A 24817-nucleotide genomic window follows, 5' to 3' on the forward strand; every position below is an offset into this window, starting at 1 on the left:
TARTCCTGACATGGTTAGGTTAGGCTCGGTGGGCAGCTAACTGCTACTGACTCAAAAAATGTACACGAGTCTGCAGTTAATTAGCAAAGCAGAAAAGTGATTTTACTAATATCTATCACAATCCTGAGAGCAATCGTCAAGCTTTAAGCTCTAAAGGAAGCATTTTCTTAAACGTGTGCGTCGGACGTGTTTTGCTTTTGCGCTTGAACTGTGCATTTCCTTTTGTGCTGTCTTGTCTAAGCACCGCACATTTTTCACATTCAGATCTTGGTGGCTCAGTTTGCTGGGTGAGCATTTTCTGCATGCAATCCTGGATAAATCACAGATTCTAGTCTGATTATGGTCTGAAGTCCACAAGGCCAAGTAAAATTGTTTGAAGTATGTCTGGGACACGCAAATTTATGTCCTTGTTTCAAGTATGTTTGGGAGAAATAAAGTAATGGTATGCTGTCTGACTCCAAATGTTACAAGAACATTGGGAACATTTTGGTTATTGAGAGCTTTTTTTGTATGGTATTTTTAAACATGAATTTTGAAGAGCAAGTATGTCTTCAGATCATTTGGAAGTAGCGCTGAGCAAAAATTCCAGTGTATAGAGATGAATATAGCACAATCTCATACACTGCAACCTCAGATTTAATTATTTTGTAAAAAAAAAAAAACTTTGGTATGTTCTTGCTATGAGAGTGGAACTTCAGGGTCCAGCTGCAGCAAACAGAAATTTCTTTCTCAACCATTAAATATGGTAGTTGACTTGAAAAATTAATATCCTTTTTTTTTTTTTTTTTCACTGTTAGGCCAGTTTGATAAATATTCAATATATTCAAAGTTACATTGTTAAAAAATATGTGCCTAAGCTGTGGAGCGACATACATGTTTCTTGCTAGTTCTAGTCCTTAAAAGAAAGAAGAGTTTCCGTATGCATTGGCGTTTCTTCCTCTTGTTGCTTTTGTTGCTGCCAGTTGACACTGCAGTTCGGAGTGCTGAATGATGCAGCCTGGCGCGGTGGCAGGCGCGAGGTCGGCATTCGCATGGGCTCGAAACTCTGGGGGAAAGGGGGCACCAGACCCACTCCTCAAAAAGCACAAGACCTGCTCTCTGCTCAGCTCTTAAAAGTTGAGAAGACAACAGTTAAATGGACCAAGGGTGGCCTGATTCCAACTAACCCTCTGTGTTTTCCTGCTAGAGATGGTAAAACTGATTTGTGCAGGAGAGGTGTTTAATTAAATTGTAGCCTCTGTTAACGCATCTCCAGTTAAATTGATCTTTGCACCTGCCCAGCAAATTATCTTTTAGAAATAACAGTCCAGTTTCAGTTCTTCAAAACCCTGTTTAAAAGATGTGTAGGCAATCAGGGTTGTTTGATGTCACTCAGGATGTAATTACTGTTTTTTGGATCATTTGTAGGATGCCAGCTTTTCTGAGCAGCTACCAAATGGCAAGAAATGTTTTGAAATGTGGCAGGAAGCCACTTTCTACCAAAACAGCGAGAAGCCCCTAAAACATATCAGCAACAGTGTTTGTGCACGAAAAGTTAGTGGGTTGGTTTTTGTTGTTCTTCGAAATTGCAGTGTGTGTGTGTGTGTGTGTGTGTGTGTGTGTGTGTGTTTTTGCACATGGATATGTGCAAATCTGGAAAAAACTATAAATGAAGTGAGATGCTTTTTAACCATGGTATTTAACCATGGTCACCGGCTAAGATTTTGGTGTAACAAAACTTGTCGATTCTTTTTCGTCCTTCCCATTGCGCTCTTTCCTCTGCTTCCCACCAGCCCGCGGTAGGGTCAATGCACTCATTGTTCGGGAGAAATTTTTTTGCTATCTGCTGTGGAGTTTGAGTTACACTAAGCTCACCTTTGAAGAACCAACGTTATGCAAAAAGTTTCCGTATTACTTAATTTGATAACAGTCCTTTGGAAGAAATTTTGTGTTGTCATGCTTAAGAGAAGTTTTCTGTTTTAACCCTGAGTAAGGGTTATGCTCTGTTAAAACTCAGTTTATCTGCCCGGAACTTTTGAGTTACATGATACCGTTTCATATGAAGGGAAAAAAAACAATAAGCAAATTTGAGCTAATGTCTCTTAACTAGTGATACGGTATCATTATAATATAAATCAAATAGTACTTGGTGGTAGATGTTAGAGCTCCTGATGTTTTATCTGCATAAGTTCATCCAGTTTGTTTGTGCTTTTATCCTGTATTAACCACAGTGTTGTAGTTTCAACTCAAATAATTTTTGTTTCCTTCCAAGGAAGGAAAACAAAAACATATTTCATACCTCCATGGGTGGACGTGGTGAGTTGGAAGAGGGAGATGCTTAACCATTAAAGAATTGATTTTTAAGATAATGCGTATATTTTCTCTTCCAGAGTGGCGACTGTACCAAAACCTGATCCTGTTCATGTACAAAAGGTATGTTCATTATCAACAGCCAAGAAATGTAGCATGTGGTACTAACTGTTACCCATCTGTCAAACCCTGTTGTTAAGAACTGTCATTCAAACTTTCCTTTCCATATAGCATGCTCAATTGCCTTGTGTCACATAAAGATTCAAATTTTGTGGTACTAGGAATGACTTTTTTTTTTTTTATTTCCAAAAGAGATTTGAGAGCTGTCAAATGATTATCCATGAAAAGGTGCAAGACTTCATGAAAGTCTTCCAACTTTCTGAATTTTTTTTAAAGCTAGTGCCACTTTTTGCCAAGTAGGCTGTTTCCAAACCTGACAGTGCTTTCAGAGGACTGGGCATCCCTGTCATCAAACCTGTACTTGAACGTCCTCTGAAGCGGCCATCAGTAATGTATAGTGCATTACTGTTTTGTGAATCTGTGATCCTGATCAGAAAGGCTGCAGTCTGGGAACCATGGATTAAAGCAAAGTTCCCAGCAAAAACATCGCATTTGCATTTTTTTGAGTGTTTCAGTCTCACGGGGGTAAATATGAAGTCTCTTTTGGACAGGTTTAATATGAATGAATAATTTCAAATACTAGAAAGAGCTGGGGGACTTGCTTCCCCTTCTAACGCATCTCACCAAAACAAGGGAGAAACTTGACCAACTTGAACATTCATGGGGTGAGAATTGTCTCTGTACTGTTTACAGCTGCTGCCTCACCCCGTACTTAAAACATATCATCTTGCTAGAAAGTTTTAACAAAAGCTTGTAGGATAATCTGGAATAGGTTGGAGGGTATGAATGGAAACATTTTTTTTCATCTGCTGTTGCTGTAAATAGACTGTCTCGTAGAGAGAGAAAAGGAAACAGAAGATTGTTTCCTCACACCCCTATCCCCAAAATAACTTCAGAAACGAAATGGCCATATTTTTATTTTCCCATATGGTTTTGTTGCAAGTATATATGCATTGTAAATATGTTGTAAGTATGTAAGAGGATATCGGTCTTTCACTTCTTCTTCTATCCCTTATAGCATATATCCCTTGTTATAACCCTTATAACAAGGGTTATAACCGTTGTTGAACTTGAGTACCTGAGTTACGTATTTGCTTATGACTCATGTACTCATGAGATCAGACGATATCCTTTCCCGCTGTCTGCCTGGAAAGCCTTTGTCCTCACGGTGGTTGGGTCATACCGGTAGGATACACCTGGAAAAGTCTGCTTACTCCCAAAGCTCTGGCCTCTAATAAATGGGCTGCAGAGCTCTGGTTCCTCTCTCTTAATATGGGCCCTATCAACAGATCAATGTCTACTGTGTGTGTGTGCATGCACACACGTACTGTTCGTGTACGGAGAACACATACATCATTGGGTTTGAGAGATGGAATGTGGATTTAAAAACACCTACTAATATTTTCCATGTGAATTATCCGGTGGGTCTTGCAAGAGAGTTTGTCTTAAATTTGCTTTGTGGCGTGTATCTCTTGGATGTGATGGGAGAAGTCAGCATCTTGGGGTTTCGTGTTTATTGGGCATGTTTGGATCGTTCCCTTTCCTAAAACGCATGGCTTGTTTTTCCTTCAATTTTATTACTATGGAATTGGTAAAGCTTGCTGCTCTGCCGACCTCTCATTTCTTTGTTTCAAGCCACTGGGGTTACGTCCCCCGCTACCAGCAAAAATACCTGCTCAGGAACATGCATGCGGTTGGTGTGTTTTTGTGTGTTTCTTTTTTATTTATTTCCCATAGGGAGAACCTAAGGAAGTAGTTAAGCCCGTGCCCATTGCCTCTCCCGCCGCACCCAAAGCCGCTTCCCCGGCCACCGTGGCTTACAATAAGACACCGAGGCCGTTCGGGGCGGCTGCTTCCTCCAAAGTCACCTCCATCCCGTCACCGTCCTCCGCCTTCACCCCGTCACCCGCGCCCCCCGCGCCGGCCGCCCCGGCCCCCCGCGCTGCGCCCGGACTGCATGTTAACGCTAACGCTGAGCTGCAGGCGGCCGCCCCCGGCGCTGCTAAAGCTGCCGTTAATGTCCCACGGCAGCCCGCCGCGTGGGCCGGCGACCCGGCCCCGGAGGTGGCGGAGGGGCYGCGACGAGGACTCAGAGACACCCAGGGGGACAGTAAACTGCAAAATGGGTAGGTGGCCGCGGGGGGGACGACGTTTGCATTCCTCGCAGGAGAGCCGCTGGGCTTGTTGAAGGGCTGAGTAAAGCACATCTTGGGTGAGCTGCTTTCTTTGCAGAAGCAAATCTCTGAAGAAACAGTTTGTGTGTTAAAAGGGTTGCTTTGACGTGCCGAGTGAGACTGTTGGTGGTGATTTTTAAGGGCAAAATTCTACAGAGTATCRCTGTTAAATTGCATCAGACCACAAAATGCTTTTTGCAGGACCCTTTGTATCACGATGTGTTTTGAACCTTACAACAAGCTCAGTATTAATGTCCGCGTCTCTGTCTCGCTGTGTACTTTGGATCCCGGCATGGTGGTCGAAAGCAGCAGGCACTCAGAAATGCAGAGCAGTTTGTCAAGAAGAATCAGCTGGATTCCCAGACGTCATAAGGAATAAGACGTTATGAACGAACCACTGCGACACCAGCAGGACTCGTGCRGCAAGTTTACCCAAGGGGAGCAAAAGGGACAGAATGCAGAGTTAATTCAGTTCACAGCACAGCAGAAATTTGGGGATATGTGCAAGGAAGTTGATCAGGTCTGAACAGGTTCTTTTTGCGGTTTTATAATGCCGATCCCTCAACTCTAAATGTGAAGAGCGAGAAAGGGCCTTGGCGGACCCCTCTGCCAGCTGCRGGGTGTCACCTACTGTCGCCAGCATTGACCCAATCTTTAGGTCAAGCAAAATGAAATTTGAAAGGTATCATCGTTCTAGGTTATGTTGCATACGTTGACCGGCTTTCTGCTTTTCCAAACGGTTTTGGTTTTTGTCTCGAGTCTTAAGAGCTTAAAACCTAGCTATGGTTAGTATTTCCCATTTCTCAATAAAATACACTTAACRTTTTCCCTTACAGAAGGAAAAGGGATAGGGGGAATAGGTCTAGTGCAAATCCTTTCTCATGTTCTCCCAGTCTGACTGCATGAAGACACCTGCAGAAAGGGAAACAGCCACGTCTTATGTACAAAACAGATTATTTGTGGGTTTAATCAGGCTTCTTCTGGAGAGAAAAACTTATTTATGCATGTATTCCCTTATATTTTAATACAAATATTTTCCGTATGCACATGCATATAATGCAGTCCTTATGCATTTTATATCACTCTGTTGCCATGGTAACTTTTAGGCCCCTTTTAAACAGATGATGGCGTGCTTCCACGCAGCACAAAAGTGGGATAAAAACAGGAGATCCCAAGGACCTGCTCGATGCTGGTAGACCGGTTGAATACGCTCTGGCAGACTGTCCAGTCTTTCCAGGAATGCTGTTTTAGCAAACAGTGTGTGAGGTGTGGACTTTCAAAAGCAGCAATTAGTTCTGAAAAAGGTGAACAATAGCAAGGAAATTAAGTCCTCCTGCGAGGAAGTGCTGCAGGCATCGAGTGTGCATTTAGTAACCAAGATAGCGTAGCTTGYTGAGCACTGTTAAATGCCCTACTTATACTTAGGGAATGAATAATACTGGCCGAAGAGCATCTCTGTTGACAGGTTAAAAAATCCCGGTCTTGCTGCCAACCTTACAGATCTAGTTTTGGAAATTTTGAGAAACTTTGGAGCTGTAAAAATGTACTTAATTTTGCCATCTTTATTAGAACAGGGTGTTTGGGCTGTAACTGGGTTTAGGTACTACTTAAATCCTAGTTTTGTCATCCTGAAAGTTAAAAACAAACACCCCCTCTGCCCCCCCAAATCCACCTGTTTATATTGATCTGCAGCTACCCAAGTAACTACTTAGTGCATTTTCACAATGATACTTAACTATCTCCCTATTAAAGTGGAATTGATGTCACTTATAAAATACTAAAAATATTGAAATTTGGAATAATTGATCAATCTGAAATAAATTCCATTTCACTTCTGTTTTTAATTTTTCTTTAAAAAAAGAAAAAAGAAATCCCATCTCTAAACTTATGCAGCTTTGGTTTCAAGCACCGATCAAATCCTTATTACTACAGCAAGAATTTGTTTATGCATGAAGACAGTGTTGCGCTGATTCAGTGAGAGAAGTTACACCGTCCCTTTTGCAAATTTATTTAGACTAGAGTTGTACACTGTTTACAAAAGATCTTCTTGAGCTGTTATTCACTACTTTGGAAATATCTGAGAGCCAGGGATACATTTTTGCTGTTGTACTTAAAGAGCACAGCTCTTGCTGTAAGTAACGTATAATTTTTTTGTAGGTTTGAACGAGCCGAACCTTCTCCTTTGTGTTTAAAACAGTCTCGGATTGCTCGCTCCTAATTAAAACCAGAGCCAACTGCCTGGATTTTGCAGAAGTCCGCTTATCGCGTAGTAGGTTAAAAATTATCATTTGGGTTAAAAATTGTCATCGGCAAAAAGCATTGATAGACTCCGTTAAATGATAAACATGCACTAGACTCTGGAGAATTTACCTGGTTGAGGTGAAATTGTGTATTTATTTAGCTGCATAGATGAGATGTGTGACAAGGTGACAAGAATGCCTATGATGGACTGATTGTTCCCCTCGTTTTAGCAGTGTGGAAGTCACTGCTGCTGTTAGAAACACCAGTGCAAAATTTGTTGCCTGTAGTTCATTGAGCAAGAATGAAGTAAAGTCTTTATCTTCTGCAGGACGAGAGCTTATGAATCGTGCTTGCAGACTGTTTCCTTAGGTAAAATACGCGTTCCGAGAACATGGCTTGGGGACTCCCCCCCCCCCCAAAAAAAAAAAAAAAAGAAAAAAAAAGACTTATCCATATTGACGATGGCTATTGTCAGTAGCAAATGATTTGCCTTCACTTCAGGATAGGGAGGAAGATGTGTTCCCCTTGCTTAGTCCTGGCTTCAAAAGGAAGCAATCTGGCTTCACTAGGCAATGTGCAATTTTGCTTTTTTCAAGACCTTCTTGCCAACTCATGCATGAAAATGTGCCTGCTGCTTAAAAGAGGTAAGATGTCCACGGACTTCACTCAGTTTAAGATCAGGGAGGGAGGGCTAAATTTTTTCCTTATAGGTTCTTGGTAATTTGAAGTTTGACTCTATATGATGTATGGCTTTACCAGAGCTTGGATTTGGAAGATCCTAAAATATTTCAAGAAGCAAAGAATGCATTAACACATTAAATACCTTTTTTCCCTTGCAGATAACAACAGTGACAAAGTTAGTATCAACAGCACTGGAGTTGAATGAATTATGATGGTTTTTCTTGTCGGAATAACCAGCATGTATTATTGTTTTGCAAAATTATAGCTCTTACAGAGTTCTATATTTAAATTTTGCAAAACAGCTTCAGCTCTTTTAGTAACTTCTTAATGTAGTAAACAGTTTTGGTCTGCACTGGACATGATGTGATCTTGCTTCTCACTGTGTTAAGTTTTGCAGTATTTTTTTTTTTTTAATTCCACAGAACATTTGTGTGATGTTTGTGTGTATTGATAAATTCTTGCTGCACCTATGGCTGTGGTAGGAAAACTGCTAGATTAGTGACACGCAATTTTAGTACATAAATGGTTTGAGTATGGGCTGAAGGACCAGGTATCGAATTCAAACAACAAAAATAAGTGTGACATCCATATAGTATTATTTATATGCATTGGGGATGAGGTTTTATTGGTTTGTTTTTTGTCCTCTTGCATCAGGACCGAGTTACAGGAGAACCTGTCTCATTTAGTTTTCCTTTGTCTCTGGCACCACCTTGTTGCCTCCATGAGTCATTACCAGGAGACTCTTCAGCTTTAAAAAAGGGAGCAGTAGGATCTGTAAGGAGAGAGAAAGCGAGGGGAAATGTCAGCAGGATATTTTGTTTATAATACCACTTTCAGCAAATGTGGAAGACTACTTATATCGCTGTGCTAATCGCTAAAATACAGTCGATTGCATGTAACTGATTACATTTCCATGTAACTCTACAACTTTATTGCTTTAATTTTCAGAATTTATCTTTTCCATTAACTGTTCTGTTGCTTTACTTCATTTTGGCTGTGTTCCTTGCTTGTGCTCCATCCTGGAAATGGCCCTGTCCTTGTTTCGATACCCCTCCCTCCACCAGTAACTAATACTGTGTGTCAGTTTTAGTAAATTCAGTCTTTAATTTTGTGTGATACCTTTCACATCATTTTTTAAGCCATTGCTTAAGTATTTTCTAATACATCCCATTGAGAAGGCCTAATTAGTACTTGTTGACAAATTAATAATTTACATCATTCTCATTCATATGTTCCACCTTTCTTTACAAAAAACACCTTGGACATTAAAAATACAGTGGGGAAACAGTGACAAAAACAGAAGTGACTTTAAAGTTCTTTTTTTTAATAGAATTGTTATGTCTTTGGAGATAGTTTGGCAAAGTTAATCTTCTGTAAGTCATGTAAATATAAATATATGTGCAAAGAGTCTTTAAGATGAATGCTTTGAGATAATTAATGTAGAATTTAGAAATAAGATACCTAATATGAGTTTTCTGTTACCCTTTTCTAAACAGATCAGTGCTGTTACATGGGTTTTTACATCAGTTATTGAAAGCCAAGCTTCAAAATCCTGTATTCTTGTAAGCCTGCTAGCCCAGGGGTTGGTAATAGCATATGGAATATTGTGGGGAAAATTTCCAGACGAAATAATCGCTCCATGTCTTTGACTTTCAGAGAGGGAATGGAGCATCGATACCTCCACGCTGTGCTTTAGAACATCTCTATATTTTCGAAATACTCGGTTCTGATCCCAGCCTTGTTAATTGCAAAAGGCTTCCCATGTGCAATGGCCATTGCACACAGCGAGGGCTCTGCTTTTTGTGAACAGAGGGGACAATTTGTCCAGGGCTTTCAGCTCGGGCCACTCGATCAGAACTAAATATACCCCACTCGATCAGAACTAAATATACCACCCTGCTTTATCGAAACAAGCAAAAAAATCCCCCTCTTATAGCTGTATGGAACTCCCTGTAAGATTAAGTTAAATGGAAGATTGGGAAGTTAATGGTAGAGAATGAAAATATCGCTATCAATTGGATTTCAATGCTCTTTCTCACAAAACTAATTCAATAGAACAGCTTAGCTACACTTTTGTTTCACCTCTTTCACTTTTTTTTTCTTGTTTTCTTTTTTTCTCTTATTCCTGTTTATGCTGGGAAAACTGTTCCTCTTGCTGTCTTATTCTGTCCCCTCCAAGGAAAAACCCACCCAAACGGTAAATGTTTAAATTTGTAAATGCCTTGTTAATAATTTACTCCTTCTGTTAAGTAGTTCCAGTAGTGAAACAAGGAAAAATATTTTAGTTGGATTGGAGTAATTACAACTCATCACTTGGTTCAGAGAACTGAATCCGTGTTCAGATGTGCGTAACATGCCCTGCAGAAGCTGCCTTTAAGTATTGTGAAAAGCCCCAGTCCGTCTGTGTCTTTGTAGCTATCCTAAACTTGGTGGTATTGCCTAGTGAAACTTCTTCCTCACTACTCTCTTTTTTTCTTCTTGCCATAGTCCGCCGCGGAAGCACATCGTGGATACCTATACAGAATTTTACCACACCCCTACTCACAGCGATGCCAGCAAGAAGCGGCTGATCGAAGACACTGAGGACTGGCACCCTCGGACAGGAACCACCCAGTCGCGCTCTTTCCGCATCCTTGCCCAAATCACCGGCACTGATCATAGTGAGTCGCGTGATGTCGTGATGTTAACAAAATAACAGTAATGGCCTTGGGCAAATAGGTGTTTTTAAAAGGTAGTAGAAAAAAAAAAGATAAAATGATTTAAGCGCATCTCTAAAATTTTTCCCTCTTGGATAATAAATCCAGTAGGCAGAATTTTGGTGAGCTCTTTAAAAGAAAAAAGATTCAGAAGGCTATGTTGGAAAAGGAAAATATTTTTGTACATCTCCTGCAATTACTGAATGGCTCAGGACATAAGCGTTACTTGGCATTACTCCCAGCTTATTTGGATATTAATACATTCTAGATGAGCCTAAAACTGCCATTCCTATTCCCAAAGACGTTGGCAGAAAGTACATGTTTGTTATTGCTTTCCCCTCCTGCATCACTATTGTGGGGACACTCCTGTTCTGAATTAACACTCCAGAAAGTGCTTAGGAAAAACTCCAAGGCTTTCTTGGGCATGTAGACAACGCTTGAGGGTCATACAAAGTTTACAATATGCAATGATTTTACTGATCAGGAGCGCAGATCTGTAGCTCCTCAGTATATTCCRAGGAAACGTCTCCATCCTCTGCTTATGGTGTGATATGACTACATATACTAAAGAGTAGAGTTAATGATGCAGAACAAGTCTTTCGCAGTTGTTGTATGGAAAAAACTTTGATTATGCTATAGCTTACAATTTTTTGGCTGAGGTCTGAATACTGGATAAATCCATCAGAAATGCCATCAGGACATTTGAACTCTGTCATGTTCAGACTGAGGTAGCTAATACATGGGTGATTATTTCATTCCTATGCTTTTCACAGCTAATACTRAAAGAAGGCAGTGACGAAACTGGACCCATCCTGGGAGCAGGGTTGATTAAATCAACTAGGAGTTCACTGGCAGAGTTACTCCAGAAGCCAGTGCTAATCTCCCCAAATAAGGACTATTGTCTAGGTGTGATAAATCTTCTGAATTCAGACAGTTAACTGGTTGTTTTGTGGGGCTTGCCTTGCATTAGTCTGTTTAATGAGTGTTTGATCTCTCTTGGGACTCTTTTCTTCACTAATCCTTTCAAGAGGAAAATATGAGACCTGAACATCAAGTAACATGTCAGTGTTCCCTTACAGTGTGAATGAATTAATCATGTTGACAAATAATATAAGAATATGATTGCAGCCATATTTGTCAAACTAAATATAAATTCCATAAATTCCCAGTCCCAGTTTTATCCCATCTGCGTTTCTGCAGCACCTTGATGGGGTCATGGCATGGCTGTATACAGACACTGGGTTTATCATCTGATATAAACCTGCTGGATGCTCCTCCAAAAGACCTACCTCTGAACTTCCACTAATCATCATCTTAACTCACCTTCTCACGCCTTTCCCAGTGCCAACATGGACAGGGGCCCAAGGGAAAGGGCAGAGACCAGCAGAGCCACCTTACGGCGATCCTGCTAGCTATGGGACTTTTGAAGTTTATAGACATATCTAATTTCCATTAGGGCATATTTAGAGTCAAGAAGTCCTGATGAGCCTTGTTGTAATTTCCTAGTGTGGAGAATGCTTYGGTACAGGGAGGAACGTCGGTGTTTAGTGGTACTGCTTAGTTTCTTAGAAAATCAAAATTTTCTGTTTCCTTGCAGTGAAAGAACCAGAACCTGAAAGCGCAAAGAAGACTAAGTGAGTTCATGTTTTACGTTTTTGTTACTTTAATACTTTGCATGTCTTAATTCTCAACTGATAATGCATTACTGTTTGATGTGTTTGTTGAAGGTCTGGGTGTTTTTCAAGCGTTGCTTGTTTTTTGCCTCATGTTTCAGCATGTAAAAATCAAGATATTTTTCTTCATAGACCAGCCTTTTTAAATCTCTGTGCAGTCCAGAATTAATGTTTGTGCAGGAGTTTGAGCTTTTTCCATAAACTTGGAAACTGTCTGGTTTGGTTTTCTGTATGAGGTCAGCTTGTCAACATGTTTTCTTTTCCGACATCTAACCAGGCATTTTTTGATTTGCAAGTGTGGGTCAGATTTCAAGATATAACTGGAAAGTATTACCGTTCTAGATGGTGAACAAGTGTCAGCTGTCTCACTGCTTTGGAATAAGTGTGTTGTTCAAAAGGGGGACTGGCTAGTGGCTAAATCGACTGGTTGTTGCAGTCCTTGGGAGTCTTTCTACTGACTTTAGATCGACTCTTTTGAAAGACGGGAAGGAAATGCAGGGATGTGTGTAGTGCATGGYGATTGCATGCTTTGGCTCACTTGTGAAACTGCTCGAAGACAAACTTTCGTTCTCTCTTATTTTTCTTCTATTACTTCTTTCCACAGGGAAAAGATTCCCAGCCACGTCTTTAGCCCCAAATACACAAAATTACGTGACTGGCACCATGAAGTCTCAGCACGTGTTCTTAATGTCCAGTGATTTTACCCATGTTGCAAAAGCAAAATTACAAACATTTACTTCCTTTCTTCTTTTCCAACTGCTTTGCAAAAAAGAAAAAAGAAAATGTATTTCACTAGCCTTACTACAAGAGAAATTCTAGCTTTTTCTATACTTTTCTAACACTTTCCTACTGATGTGTAAAAATGAGATGAAAATGTTTTTGTGCTAATCACTAGCTGACAAAAAATACATGTTTAACCTGGAACGACTTGGGTGACTGAATCTTCCAAAGTGGGGAAGGAGATGGCTGTTGCAGTTCTTTTTTGCCTTGAAGGAGTCATTTGCATTGCTGAGTTTGAGTTACTGTAGGTTGTTAGAAAGCAGAAAACAATGAACAAAAGAACAAGAAATGGTGGTGTTTTGATTTGGGGGCGGGAGAAGGAGAAGAGGAGGGACTGTATACACTTCAGACTATTGTACTTACCAGGATAATGTTCTTCGACTTCACTAGCTTTTCAGCAGGCCAGTTTTAGAGTGGTTGTAAATGTTTTATGAAGTAGAGCGTGAAGACAGACTGCTTTTGAGCAAGAAGAAATTTGCCACTGTTGAATATCTTGTGCAAGTTCAGTATAAAGAGCCTGCTGCTTAAACAAGTAACCTGTTCATATTGTGAAAAAAATAGAAAAAACTGAGCAGAATGTTGCTGTGTACATGTAAGGGYTTCGATATATAACCTCTAACAAGAGTAAGATAAGATGGTGGTATTTATTTATTTCAGAGTGAAGCTCTTAGGATTTCTTGTGTTCATAAAAGCTTCATGGCCCTATGATTCTCCTGTAAAATAATGTATTATAGTAGCTACACATTCATTAATTTATGCTTTCTGAAGCTTGAAGAGTATTTTAATAAAAGTTGCTTTAACTTAGTTCTGTCTGTTCTTTCTTTTGAGTCTCTCTGACTCCTTAACAGAGTCTTCTCTTGCAAAGAGCTGTATTTTTGTAACAACTCCACAGACTGTAGTAAGAGAAATAACTACATCCCTGCTGCACAGCAGAAACAACCTGAATTGTACAAGAATATCAGAGTAGCAGAGTTCCTGGTTGTGTTAAAAATATGTATTATATTTTTGTGTTTTCAAAACCAACACAAAGATTTGCAGACATCAGGAAAATGACTGACCTTTGGGGGTTACGATAGGAGTAAGAATTCTGCTAAGTAAAATTCATGGTCAGCTTGTAACATTCACTGAAAAGTTTTGAACCTCCTAGGTGAATTGTAAAGCACATATAAAAGCCCAGTCCTCGTGACTGGCTTAGACTTCGTGTTGCGTAAAGTGCTCGGATGAAATTGGTCCCGTGAACAGATCAAYGTCCACTGCAAACACTTTTGTCGACACAGAGGTGGTGGTTGGGGCGTTGTTTTGTTTTATTTTACAGCTTTAAAATTCAGAGGAGGGGAGACCTGTGGCATAAGCATTTTAAGCTTGTTTTTTCCTTTTCAGCTGGTTTATGTTGGTATACAGTACAGCAGTAGCTTACTGTATTTGTCATTTTATTTCTAGGGAAAGCCAAACAGAGAATGGAGACCTCAGGTAACAGCCAAGTTATCTAGCACTAACAGTCACTGCTGTGGATGTATAACAACGCACAGCACATAGTACAATTAAAATTGCACCTGTAATGATGGACCAAAGCATATCACATCTTACACGCCTTTTACGTTTAACTCCATAGGGATAGCGGGGGGAAATAGTCACTTTAATAATCTCCCTAAAGGTGGTCTTTGGATGAGAATTGCTGTTCAGTTTGATTTTGTCACGTAACTCAGTTGACTGAGTCACGCATTACTAAAATGAAGTGTGTTACTGAGTTACTGATATACCACAATATAGTCATTCAGTAGAATACTGTGTGTTGAAGTAGGAATACAAAGTAGCATGTTAAAATTGTTTCCTGGTTTAAAGAGGTTTTTTATGACTGGAAAGGAGAAAGGAGCTTAAGATGATCAATGCAATGAAAACTGTGAAAACTTAGATTGTCTGTAAAGTAGTCTTTCTAAGGGTAGAATGGTTTGACCTTCAAGTATTTTTACATTTTGGAGATGTTCCTAGATAGTGAGAGTGCCTTCATGTTGGTATTTAATTTACCATTATATTTGTCTGCCTTACTAGCTTTTAGCCCTTTGAAGAATGAGTTGCTTTAGTGAGAATGAAGAAAAGCCTCCCTAAATAATCCAAAACATAGATATCTCTGTTTCGATTGAAAGTAAACTTAGAAAGCCATAGAGTCTATCCATTGAGAAAATGATAACAGTTAAAGAAAAACTACCAAAACTATTAGTTTCCTATGAATTTGCAGTAGCAAATGCTAGTTCCCAAAAATGCTTTGTGGTATGTCGCTATTTCCCTTATTAAGACAGCATGTATTTTAGCAAAAAATATTTTCAAGATGGCTAAGCAAATCTCTGTATTCAGGAATGTGAAGTTGACCTGTGCTGAGAATGAAACTTTTTCAAAGTTGCCATATTACAATTACTGCTCTACAAGGAAGTAACAAAGTCGTAAAAATTCACCATCTTTTTACGTATGTATCCCAGAGGTTGTCTCTTAACAGTAACATCTCAAATAATATCTCRAAAGAATAACATGAAGGGAAGCAGCCCTTCAAACTCTGTTTCCCATTAGCCTGCTCCTTCTGCTTGAATAGCTGCCCTGTGTCTGGTCCCCGACTGCCTGCGGTTTAGCTGGATTACCTCTGTAGGGTTATCTGTAGTATTTCTCTGTATGGGGGCACATGCATTACATATGCGAGTGTGTGCATGTTTACATGAGTTTTGTTGATGGACTTCAGTGCCCTTGTATTTACTGCTCTAAAGATGTCATCTCTTCTCCCAGTATCCCCACTGCACAGCACTTGTTGACATTAAATTCTGGGCTTCCAAAATTACTTTCCAAAATATCCAAAATGAGATTCCAAAATGGCYGCCTTTTCCGTTCAGATGTGGATAACATGCCTCAGCTCATCTCCAATTGCCAGTATACATCTGATCTTCGGAAAAGTATTTTGATGTGTTTTTTTGATATAAATGAGCAAGCTTAAAGTTAATGATCGGCTGGAAGGCAGGGTATGATATTATTAAACAACAGAAAAGAAACTTCTCTCCCATCGGTAATTTACCACTGAATATCCCAACTTTTCAGGCATTGTCCTATGTCCTATGATTTTTTTTTATTCTACTTTTCTAGTTTCATTTATGCCTAAACTGCAACCTGCTGGGGATTTTTGTGTGGATGAATGGATATTTCTTTTCAGCAGTCGGAAGGGCAGCAAACTGAAATAGAAAGCCCTCCCTGAAACAGAACGTGTAAATTGTACCTCTTAAACAAGTTACTTCAAGCTTAGGCAAAGTCTAGCTTTTATGTAAAGTTTATTTACATGTTTTAGTAACTGATTTAGTTATAATTCCACAGTATCCAGTTTCCAAGCATGTTGCTGATGTTGAGCACTTCTAAATGTTTTGACCCACCGAGTACTGATTTGGTTTTGGTCTTAGAAATGTAGAGTCAACTAATTGTCCTGAGTGAGGCCATGTCTGGATTTTCCAGATTTAGAGTTTAGCTAATCTGTTGCCACTGGAAAATATTTGTCCCACTCTTGGTCAGTCCTGAAATAACCTCTGTCATAAATCATGTGACTTTTTTTCCCCCCACCCCATGTCATAAATATTTGTAAAGCATACCTGCAGATCTGCCTAATGGAACAGGAGCCGAGGATTCCTCTATTAATCTGAATAAAAACTCTGTAGCTACTCAGACTTTTGAGATGCCGCCTGTATCAGAATTGCCATCGACACCTTTACCACCTACAAGGTCGGCTTCGTGGTCATTCCTAAATCTGTTCAATAATTTGCAGCATTCTAAGGCTACCTGCTTTATTAATAAACTTCATCCTGCATGCTAATCAAAGAAAATGAAATCCTACTCACGTAGCTAACTCAGTCTGCTCAAAACTTGTGGTTATGGTTTCTTTGTACCTTGTATTTCACTTTTGCACATTGCAGTGAGATGTCCAATGGGTGTTCCTCAAGGAGAGGGCCTTTAATCCAACGTTTTCTAGATTTTTCTTGTTATGAGTGAACAAATGGAAGGACATGAAAAAGATATTAAGAAATACATACTCTAACCCTCACAAAGCTAACACACTAAAGAAATCACAGCAAAAAGTATATATAACTTTGGGAATTAATCCCACCACCAGTTRAGGCTGATGCTTTTGTAGTATTTCCTATAAGTTTTCCACCATATAATGTAATCCAGAATACATATTTCATCTTTGTAAATACACTGCTTGGCTGTTAATGAGTTTACAAGCAGTAGGACGCTTTTCAACTTCCACTAAAAGCATGGCAGGTCTCAAGCCTATTGCGCCTCGTCTTATTCTCCTCTACACTTCACTGTAAACTTCAGTTTTCTTTCACAGTGCTAACACTTGTGTGCAGAGTGTTTTTCCTGTTCAGCATACTGTTTCAGTATAGATTAAAATCCTTTTTCTGTGTGTGTGTCGGTGTGGTTTTGTCGCTGTGAATGCAATGYAACGGGTGCTAGACCGGAGTCTGCTGCAGCTATTTCACCCATAGCAGCATCCTCACCCGGCAGTGCTCCCTCTCCCAGGCTTCCTGAACACCTTGTCTCCACAGCTCCTGGGAGGTAAATCATTCACAGGYGGTGGCAGTTTAATGACAGTCTTGCTCTTATGTTGATCTGTCTTAGACTTGGTTGTCTCGCAGGAGGGAGGGTTGTCCGTCATTCACTGAAGATGAACTTTGCTGATCTGCTGTTCGTTAGGGCTCTTTCCAGAAATGGTGGGTAGGAGGAGAAGTAAAGCTGAACGTATCAATGAACAGTTTCATGGAGACCAATTAAAATAAGACAAAATATTAGTATGTATTGATACATAGTCAGTGGATGTCCCTCCCATCTCCTGATGGCACAACGTTTCACTGGTCTTAACAACTCAAAYGTCAAATTCAGATTACTTCAACATATGGAAAAGGACCTTTAAAAATATCAATCACAGATTGATATTTATCAAAAATATCAAAAATATCAAAAAAAMCAAGAAGAGAATGGTTGTGTTAAAGCACTCCACTGTGCTATTGTGCAATGAAAGAAAAGTAGATGATCACCTGGCAAATTTCCTGTCATTGGCCTTGGATGGCTTCACTGGCACTTTTCTTAACAAATTTTTGATGTTTTGGAGGTCATCTTTGGGTATAAGATGATGACAGTAATTTTGGGTTTTCTGACACTGTCACTGAAGGTTGATAATGTTTCCTGATTGATTGTGTTTTGTAGTTTAGGACTTTGGCTGTGTATGTAACGAACACTAGCTACCTGGGCGAAAAAACAAAATCCCAAATGCTAAACAAAGCTGCTGCTTAAAAGAAGACCTGTTAAGGATTAAATGTTCTTTTCACTTGGTCTCTGTCTCCTCTCGGGCCAGAAGATGAAGTGGCATAGCACTGAGGGAACTCCTGCCCTTTGATTGCCCTTGCAGTTTGCAGGGCATGACAGGACTGTTTGCAATTGCAGTGTCGGGAGAGTACTAGGTCAGGAGAGAAGTCTCTCCAGTTAGATACATTTTTCACCTGTGGTGTGATTAACAAGGTAGCATAGGGTGTTTTTTGCTTTTTTTCCCCTCCACGGACAGGTCTCATCCAGTAGGTTATTGGTGTGCTCTTTGCTTTCCTAAACAGCAGAATTCCCTTTCAGAGACCCTCCCCCTGACACAACTGATTTTTCAGTGACCTAACTGTCTCTATCAACAYGTCTTTCTTTGAATAACTGGTCTTGGATCAGTTCACCCTCATCGCAAGATGCCAACAAGTTGGGAATAGGCTCAGGGATGGTGTCTGAGTAGTAGATGGTGCGGTGATTTGGTAGCCACCGTGAGGGATGTGTGATCCTTAAATATGTCTCCATCACTGGAGTGTACACAGGGGTATCTCTAGTAAATATGCATTTCTCAGAGACTTTCTACCTTTTTAGCAGTAGAACTTGGTAACAAATAGAGACCCTTGTTTCTGTTTCACAGATGATTAAGCTGTTCACACCTCCAGCTCTGTTTGGCTGTAGGATAAATTTGTGTGCCCTTGGTGTCTGACAGAGGTATAGCTGCAAGTGAAATACAAATTCGAAAAATGAGGTTTCTGCACGACTGAGCAAGTCATTTCACTGTGCCTGCTGTTGAAAACGTGCATTTGATCTTTGCCAGTAAAGTTTAGTCCCTAGGTTTTACAGGATCTATTGCTGTTTTTACAGTGCCACGTCACAGGCGTATATTATGCTTTCACTGTTTAAAAAAAAAAGAAAAGAAAAAGAAATTCCAAGAAATTCCTCCGGTGTTCAGCTGCCCTTATTTAGGACCTTTACACAACAACAAGAGTCAATAGTTGTGGCCAGTGAAGAATACAGTGCTCCATTTTCTACTTACAGTGAGGTCAGAGTATAGGAGCGTTTCCTTCACTTGCAAGGATGAAGTTGTCTTTCAGGAGCAGAGCACTTTGGGGTTTTGTTGACACTCAGACAAAATAGATTTTGCTGCATGTAACAGTAACGTTTTGATTTGTCCCTTTTCAATATGTYCATGGTAGCCCTTCCTTAAAGAAATGAAAATAGCCCTTGTGTTTTCTTTAATCACTCCAGGGCTCTTGAAGGAAAGTTTGTTTATTTAATAACTTCTTGTAGCATCAACTGTTTTAAATACTTTGAAAACAGGCACTTAGCATTCCCAGGATTACTTTTGTCACTACATAGTTTCGGAATGAAGCTAGAGATGTTGCTTCCAGGGTGCTGATGGCAGAAGGAGCCTGCAGCTTCCGTGGCTCTGTACCTACAACGCTGCAACCTGCGGGCAGCTAGGAGAGAATTAAATGAAAATTTGTGGTCCAGCTGGGCCTCCAGGCAGAGACCCACTTTTGTRAAAAGATAAACATACAAGGATATGCTTTGCCCATACTTGTGTATGTATTCTACAGCTAGAAATCCAACAAGATGATTTGAGTTTGACAGCTTCCCCTTTAGGGTAATAGTCTTAGCCAGTCTAGAGAAATGAGGCGGACCCTCACAACAAAATACAGATTTCTACCGTTGGAGCTTTCCAGTTTCCAGTCCGATTTGTTTTGCTGTTGTAGCTTTTGAAGGCTCCCTTGAAGCTCGGGGAAAGAGAGTGCCTTCACGAGGGCAGTCAGGAGGGAGGGAGTTGATGGCAGAGGTCTACMTGGACAGCGGACCACTGACTTCATAGTAACCTTTGGTCCCCCCACAGAAAAGACTTGGTCGTGATGGTTTCAGCAATGTGTTCTCTTAAATCCCAGGAAGCAGATGGGGCAAGAAGTTAGGAGTCTTGAAAGAAGAAAAATACCTACAAAAGGTGTACGGCAGTACTCTTCTTGAAGTAGAAAACATGGGATGGAAAAAGAGAAAAATATTAGTCCGGTAAATGATTTATGTCTGCCAGGAAAACTCCAGTATTACGACACATACTAGGCTACAAATGCCTTGCAGATACTGCTGCAAATACTGTGTTCTGAGTAGTAAGGAATTCTTTCTAAATCCTGGCTCTGTGTCCAGGAAGAGGAAATTTACTCACTCGGGACCTATGGTTCTAAGTTTATTATTTGGCAAAATGAACCTAGCAAGAGAGCAGCTTTAAAATGAGCTCGGGGAAATCCAGAAAGCATAGCCACATTCCCCTTGGGATGCACAGTAAACCCATTACCTTAGCGGAGCGACAGCAAAATTCATACAAGCAAGGGTTGGTAATACAGATGATATGCTAGTATCCATATCTCAGTTATGTATTGAACAGTTGCAATTAGGGATGTTTTTGCAAACTTTCTCCAGCTGGTTAAATGTCTGTATTCATATTGGCAAAGAATAGCAACTATTTTTTTTCTCCTGACCATCTGGCTTGTAGTTTGAGCCTCTTGTTTAATCTGGAAATTAAAATACTGCTTCTATGTCTCAGTTTCATCTTTTTTTTAATTTTCTTTTTCTTCGCTGTGAATGGAAAAAATGGGAATTTATTTGAAGGAGAAAAAATTTCGTGATAGGTTATTTCCAGAATGGCTTCCATATATAGCTTATATTACAGATGTGCAGAGGAATCTTGGGTTAAGAGGGACTTCTTTTGTCTTTTTTGCGCATTCTCCTGTTGTCATATCAAACACTCATATGTGTATTCTCCTTCAGAGAAAAAAACTCAAATCATGGTGTTTGATTGCCCTATTAACTCTCTTACAAAACAAAATAAATTCTGGCCTKTGGCTATGTTCTTGGAACACAGAAATATTTTAGCATTATTTCCTTTCTAAATGATTTTTTCCCCAAATTTTTTAAAGTTTTGTGGTGAGGGAAATGCTTTAAACAAAGGTCGAAAAGTAGAAGACGAGTAGTTCGTACCCAAGAAGGGCAGAAATCTGAGCAGCTTCTGCAGAGCTGTAGTAGGAAGGTTTAACATTGAGTGTGGGAAGGAGAACACAAATTCCTTGACTATGTTGTATAGATTTGATTCTCTCCTCAAAAGAGAGGTGATCTGTCGCTATAGGTATATAAGCTATATTTGATGTTTGTTTTGCTACTGAGTCCGTGTCGTTACTTCCAACGCTTTTTGTCTGGGGAATACACCCAAAGCTGATCTCCAAAAGTCTTTTATTTTTAAAATGATAACTGTCAGTATCGACTAATTGCTGGGTGCCGTGCCTTACTTTTAGAAAGGCAGAAGGGAGCCATCCAAAGGTCAGTAGACTTGATTTTGCCACTACCACCCTGCGTTTGTTGTCCATATCTGGCACAGATCTTTATTTTTCTAATGGGCTCCATCTTTTCTTGGCCGAAGCTCTGTGATTTGTACCAACCACTACTGAACCACCAAGAAGGAGAAAGAGCTTGCTGTGAAACGTATGAAGGATCTGGGTTTGATTACTGGATTAAAGCTAGGTTCACTGCTTATAAGGCAGACTTCATAATATAAAGCATAATGCTTTTTTTTTAATTGTAGTTTTACTTCTTTAATGAGAGCCTAAATGAATCATATAGAAATATACCCAATTACTATAATTTGTAGTGCATTATTATTCAATTTCATATATAGAATACCATCCTATAAGCATAACACTACTAAAATATTTAGGTGAAATTATAACCATTCCAGGAAGTTGCAAAAAATCACCTTAAATAGTCACCCTGGCAGCTTTAGATTGTGTAAACTGCAGAACCTGGCACTTCCTGAGAAATAAAAGTAATGTAAAGCAGATGCAGTGCCAGCAAGTTTCTTTAGATTGCTCTCTTATGTATGTACTTTTCACAGTTTTACGGGCTTACTTTTATCCTGCCATTAATGCAATTGTTCCCGATAGTCATAAATAAAACAAGTTAGTATTGCCTATRTAGTATACATTATACACACACACACAGTATACAGCATATATTGCCTGCAGGTAAAGTATACAACAAGTATACAGTAAGTGTATAAGCCCCATAAGTATGCAAGTTGGTAATGCCTACAAGAGTTAGGCATTAATTGTGAATTTTGATGTGTACCTTCTGATTAGAAGACAGCCAAGAATATTCTCGCAAAACAGTAATCTCCGTACCTGGTGTGATTCATTCCCCTTCTCCCCCCCTCCTTCAAGCCCCTTTTATGGCTTATATAATGTCTTTGTGAAATCTTTGGGAAGTCGAAGGCAACTCCAGAAAAGGGCAGGATCTTGGCATGCCCCTGATTTGCCACTGGAGCACTGGTTTGGGAGACAGGAGCAGTGATTTACACTAACTGCTGCTGTCTTAAAAGTCAGCCAACTCTCCTTTTTGCCAGGTTTGACACATCTACATCAATTTTCGTTTAAAAAAAAAAAAAACACGAAAAACATCATCTGTCATCATCATTCAAAAGGGAACCTTGTAAAGTCAGATGCCACCCATTTAAATGGGGAAACAAGTGTCAGCCTGGGGAGAAGTAGAGGTCTCTCTCTCTGACAGAACTAAAACTGTCCAAACTTTTATGGTTGTCTTGGTTTGGTTACAAGCAAGAGGAAATAAAGTTTGGGTGAAAATACTGCTTTTTCTTTGGTGAATGCTGCTTGTCACTGTGCTTTCTTTTACTTCAGAAGACTTTTGTTTGAGCATCCTTTGGAGGCCTTACCCAAGTGTGCACCTCATCCCCCTGCAATTGTTCAGGTTTTAAATACCTGCAGCCAAGTAGCCACAGTGTCTAAAGTGCCACCTGCTTACACTAGGTAGAGTTTCTCACGTACTGCTCGTGCTCTAGTTCAAGTGTATTGTGTATTTTTAGAATAGCTACTTTTAACTTATCCAAATGCGTTGTTCTCGTGGTTAGACAAGACTGGCTCTAAGCTGTCGAATTTCAGCTGTAAAAATGCCCCAAAGAAACATTTTCGGCATGGTGTGATTCTTGGGGGATGGCTGTTTGGTTCCTAGGGCCAAAAGCGAAAGCCCTCCCGTGCTCCTCACRTACCCTCTTTACCAAAGATGCAAGAACGCCAGCTAGAAGCAGTGGCCCGTTACCGTTCGCTATTTTTAATCACATGAGAAACTTCCTCCGCGGGTAGAGTCTTGTTATAACTACTTCTCGTCAAATCACCATCAACCAGGAAAATAACTGCGCAGCCGGCAGCCCCAGGCGCTGACGGAGAGAGTCCCCCCTCGGCTAAGCGCACGGTGGCCACGCAGGCTCCGGAGCCCTCCCTGCCCGCGGCTGCCTCCCCGCAGCCGCCTCCGGCAGCCCAGCCTCCGGAAACCGCCCTCTGGGAGCCTCCTGAGCCCCACAGGTACACGGAAACCAGCTGCGTGGAAAGGCATGAGCGATAATAATTTTATACAGGGTTTCATCTGAATTTATTTATGTATTTATGTATTTATTTATTTATTTCCCTCCTTGATATTGATGCTGTGAAGCTGGAGTGGCCTGCAGCCATCTCCGAACCTTCGCGCAGCTCTGGAAATTAGCATAGCAATTAGAAAGAGTAGATATTAGGCAAAAGTTAGAACCATAATTCAGAAATTAAGCTGCTGTGGAGGTGGAGAACCCAAAGTCATGGGTAGGAGACTTGCTAGGCGGGTGACCTTGGTTCAGACAGCTGGTGACATGGGGTGAATATATTGAGTCATGGTGTGGAAGGGGAGGGGTGCAAGACAGTTTTGGGAGAAAGGTGCAGCTCACTGTGTGTAGTGTATGATTCTTGGATACTAGACATTCTGTTTACCTGGCTTTCAAAGGTTAGTCACCCTTGCTATAAAATATGCATTTTTGGGTTATCCACTAATCTGAAGTTCTTGGAGCAGAATATAAGCATTAACTTGTGTAGTGACAGGGCATTAATTTTTCTTACCAAGGCGTATGGTTTACCAATAGTGAAAGACACCCCCCCCCCCCAAAAAAAAAAAAGGAGGAAAAAAAGGGCAGAAGAAGAAAAAGCCTTGTGGGATTGGGCACTGGGTGCAAGAAACGGGGGGATTTGTGTGTCTGGGTTTACTTTGTTTTAATGGGAGTGATTTGTCCAGCCTTTCCAACATGCAGAYTGACATGGCAGTAGTTAATAAACAGGAATATTAAGCCTATACCTGCTCCTTTTTATGGGTAAGGAGAGCTTTTTAAAAAATCCTTATATGAGCTCCCCCTGAGCTTTATTTAGTGTTGCCAGCAGGTGTGATAAATGTTTGATTAACGACTTTTCTTCTCTTGCTGCTTTTTGGGCAGGCTTGATGCATCTCTGCCTACTTCTGAAACAAATTATTTTACTAAAATCTCAAGCTGCCAGTCTAAATCATCCGTGAGTTATACAAGGTAAATCYGTTATGGTGTATCTCCGTCAGGCTGCTCAGCATAAGCAAAATTTTCAGGCTGTATTTTTGCATTTAAATCCAAGAAGTGGCGTGAAGTATAGTTGTTGGACAAAATGAAGTGTTTTGAGTGTTGTGTTCATTTCTGAAATGATTTCAAGGAATACAAAGCAAWTCTGTGGATAATATTGAAATTTTAAAATACAGCCTGGGTTATGGATTGACTGTTGTAAAAATGACTATGTAAAAATGCTGTTTTCTGCAGTAGTATTCAAGTGGCAAATACGTTGCCCTTTTTGCTGGCTTCTGCGTGAGGTGGGACCTTGCAATAGTGTAGGTCTGCAGTGGTCAATGCAGCCCCGTGTTGTGCTCTTTCTCTGTCAAACTCCTCTGCTTTCTCTGTTTTCTCCTCTGTTGGATCCAA

The 24817-nt window shown here is 40.2% G+C and overlaps 1 protein-coding gene across 2 annotated transcripts in view; it reads left to right on the forward strand.

The window, feature by feature from the left end:
• The window catches only part of LOC112974827 (PDZ and LIM domain protein 5-like), a 128312-nt gene that overhangs the window by 68399 nt on the left and 35096 nt on the right, over positions 1-24817 (forward strand). The window contains exons 4-8 of one of the 2 annotated variants that reach the window (XM_026084191.1): positions 2370-2412; positions 4147-4535; positions 9993-10165; positions 11799-11835; positions 12479-13458. In XM_026084191.1, coding sequence (XP_025939976.1) covers positions 2370-2412; positions 4147-4535; positions 9993-10165; positions 11799-11835; positions 12479-12572 — 736 coding nt within the window. In that variant the 3' untranslated portion in view covers positions 12573-13458. Of the gene's footprint in view, positions 1-2369; positions 2413-4146; positions 4536-9992; positions 10166-11798; positions 11836-12478; positions 13459-24817 lie in introns of those variants that run through there. The other variant, XM_026084190.1, reaches the window with a different exon arrangement.

The sequence above is a fragment of the Apteryx rowi genome, unplaced genomic scaffold (assembly GCF_003343035.1).
Source record: "Apteryx rowi isolate R43461 unplaced genomic scaffold, aptRow1 scaffold_63, whole genome shotgun sequence".
NCBI lineage: Eukaryota > Metazoa > Chordata > Aves > Apterygiformes > Apterygidae > Apteryx > Apteryx rowi.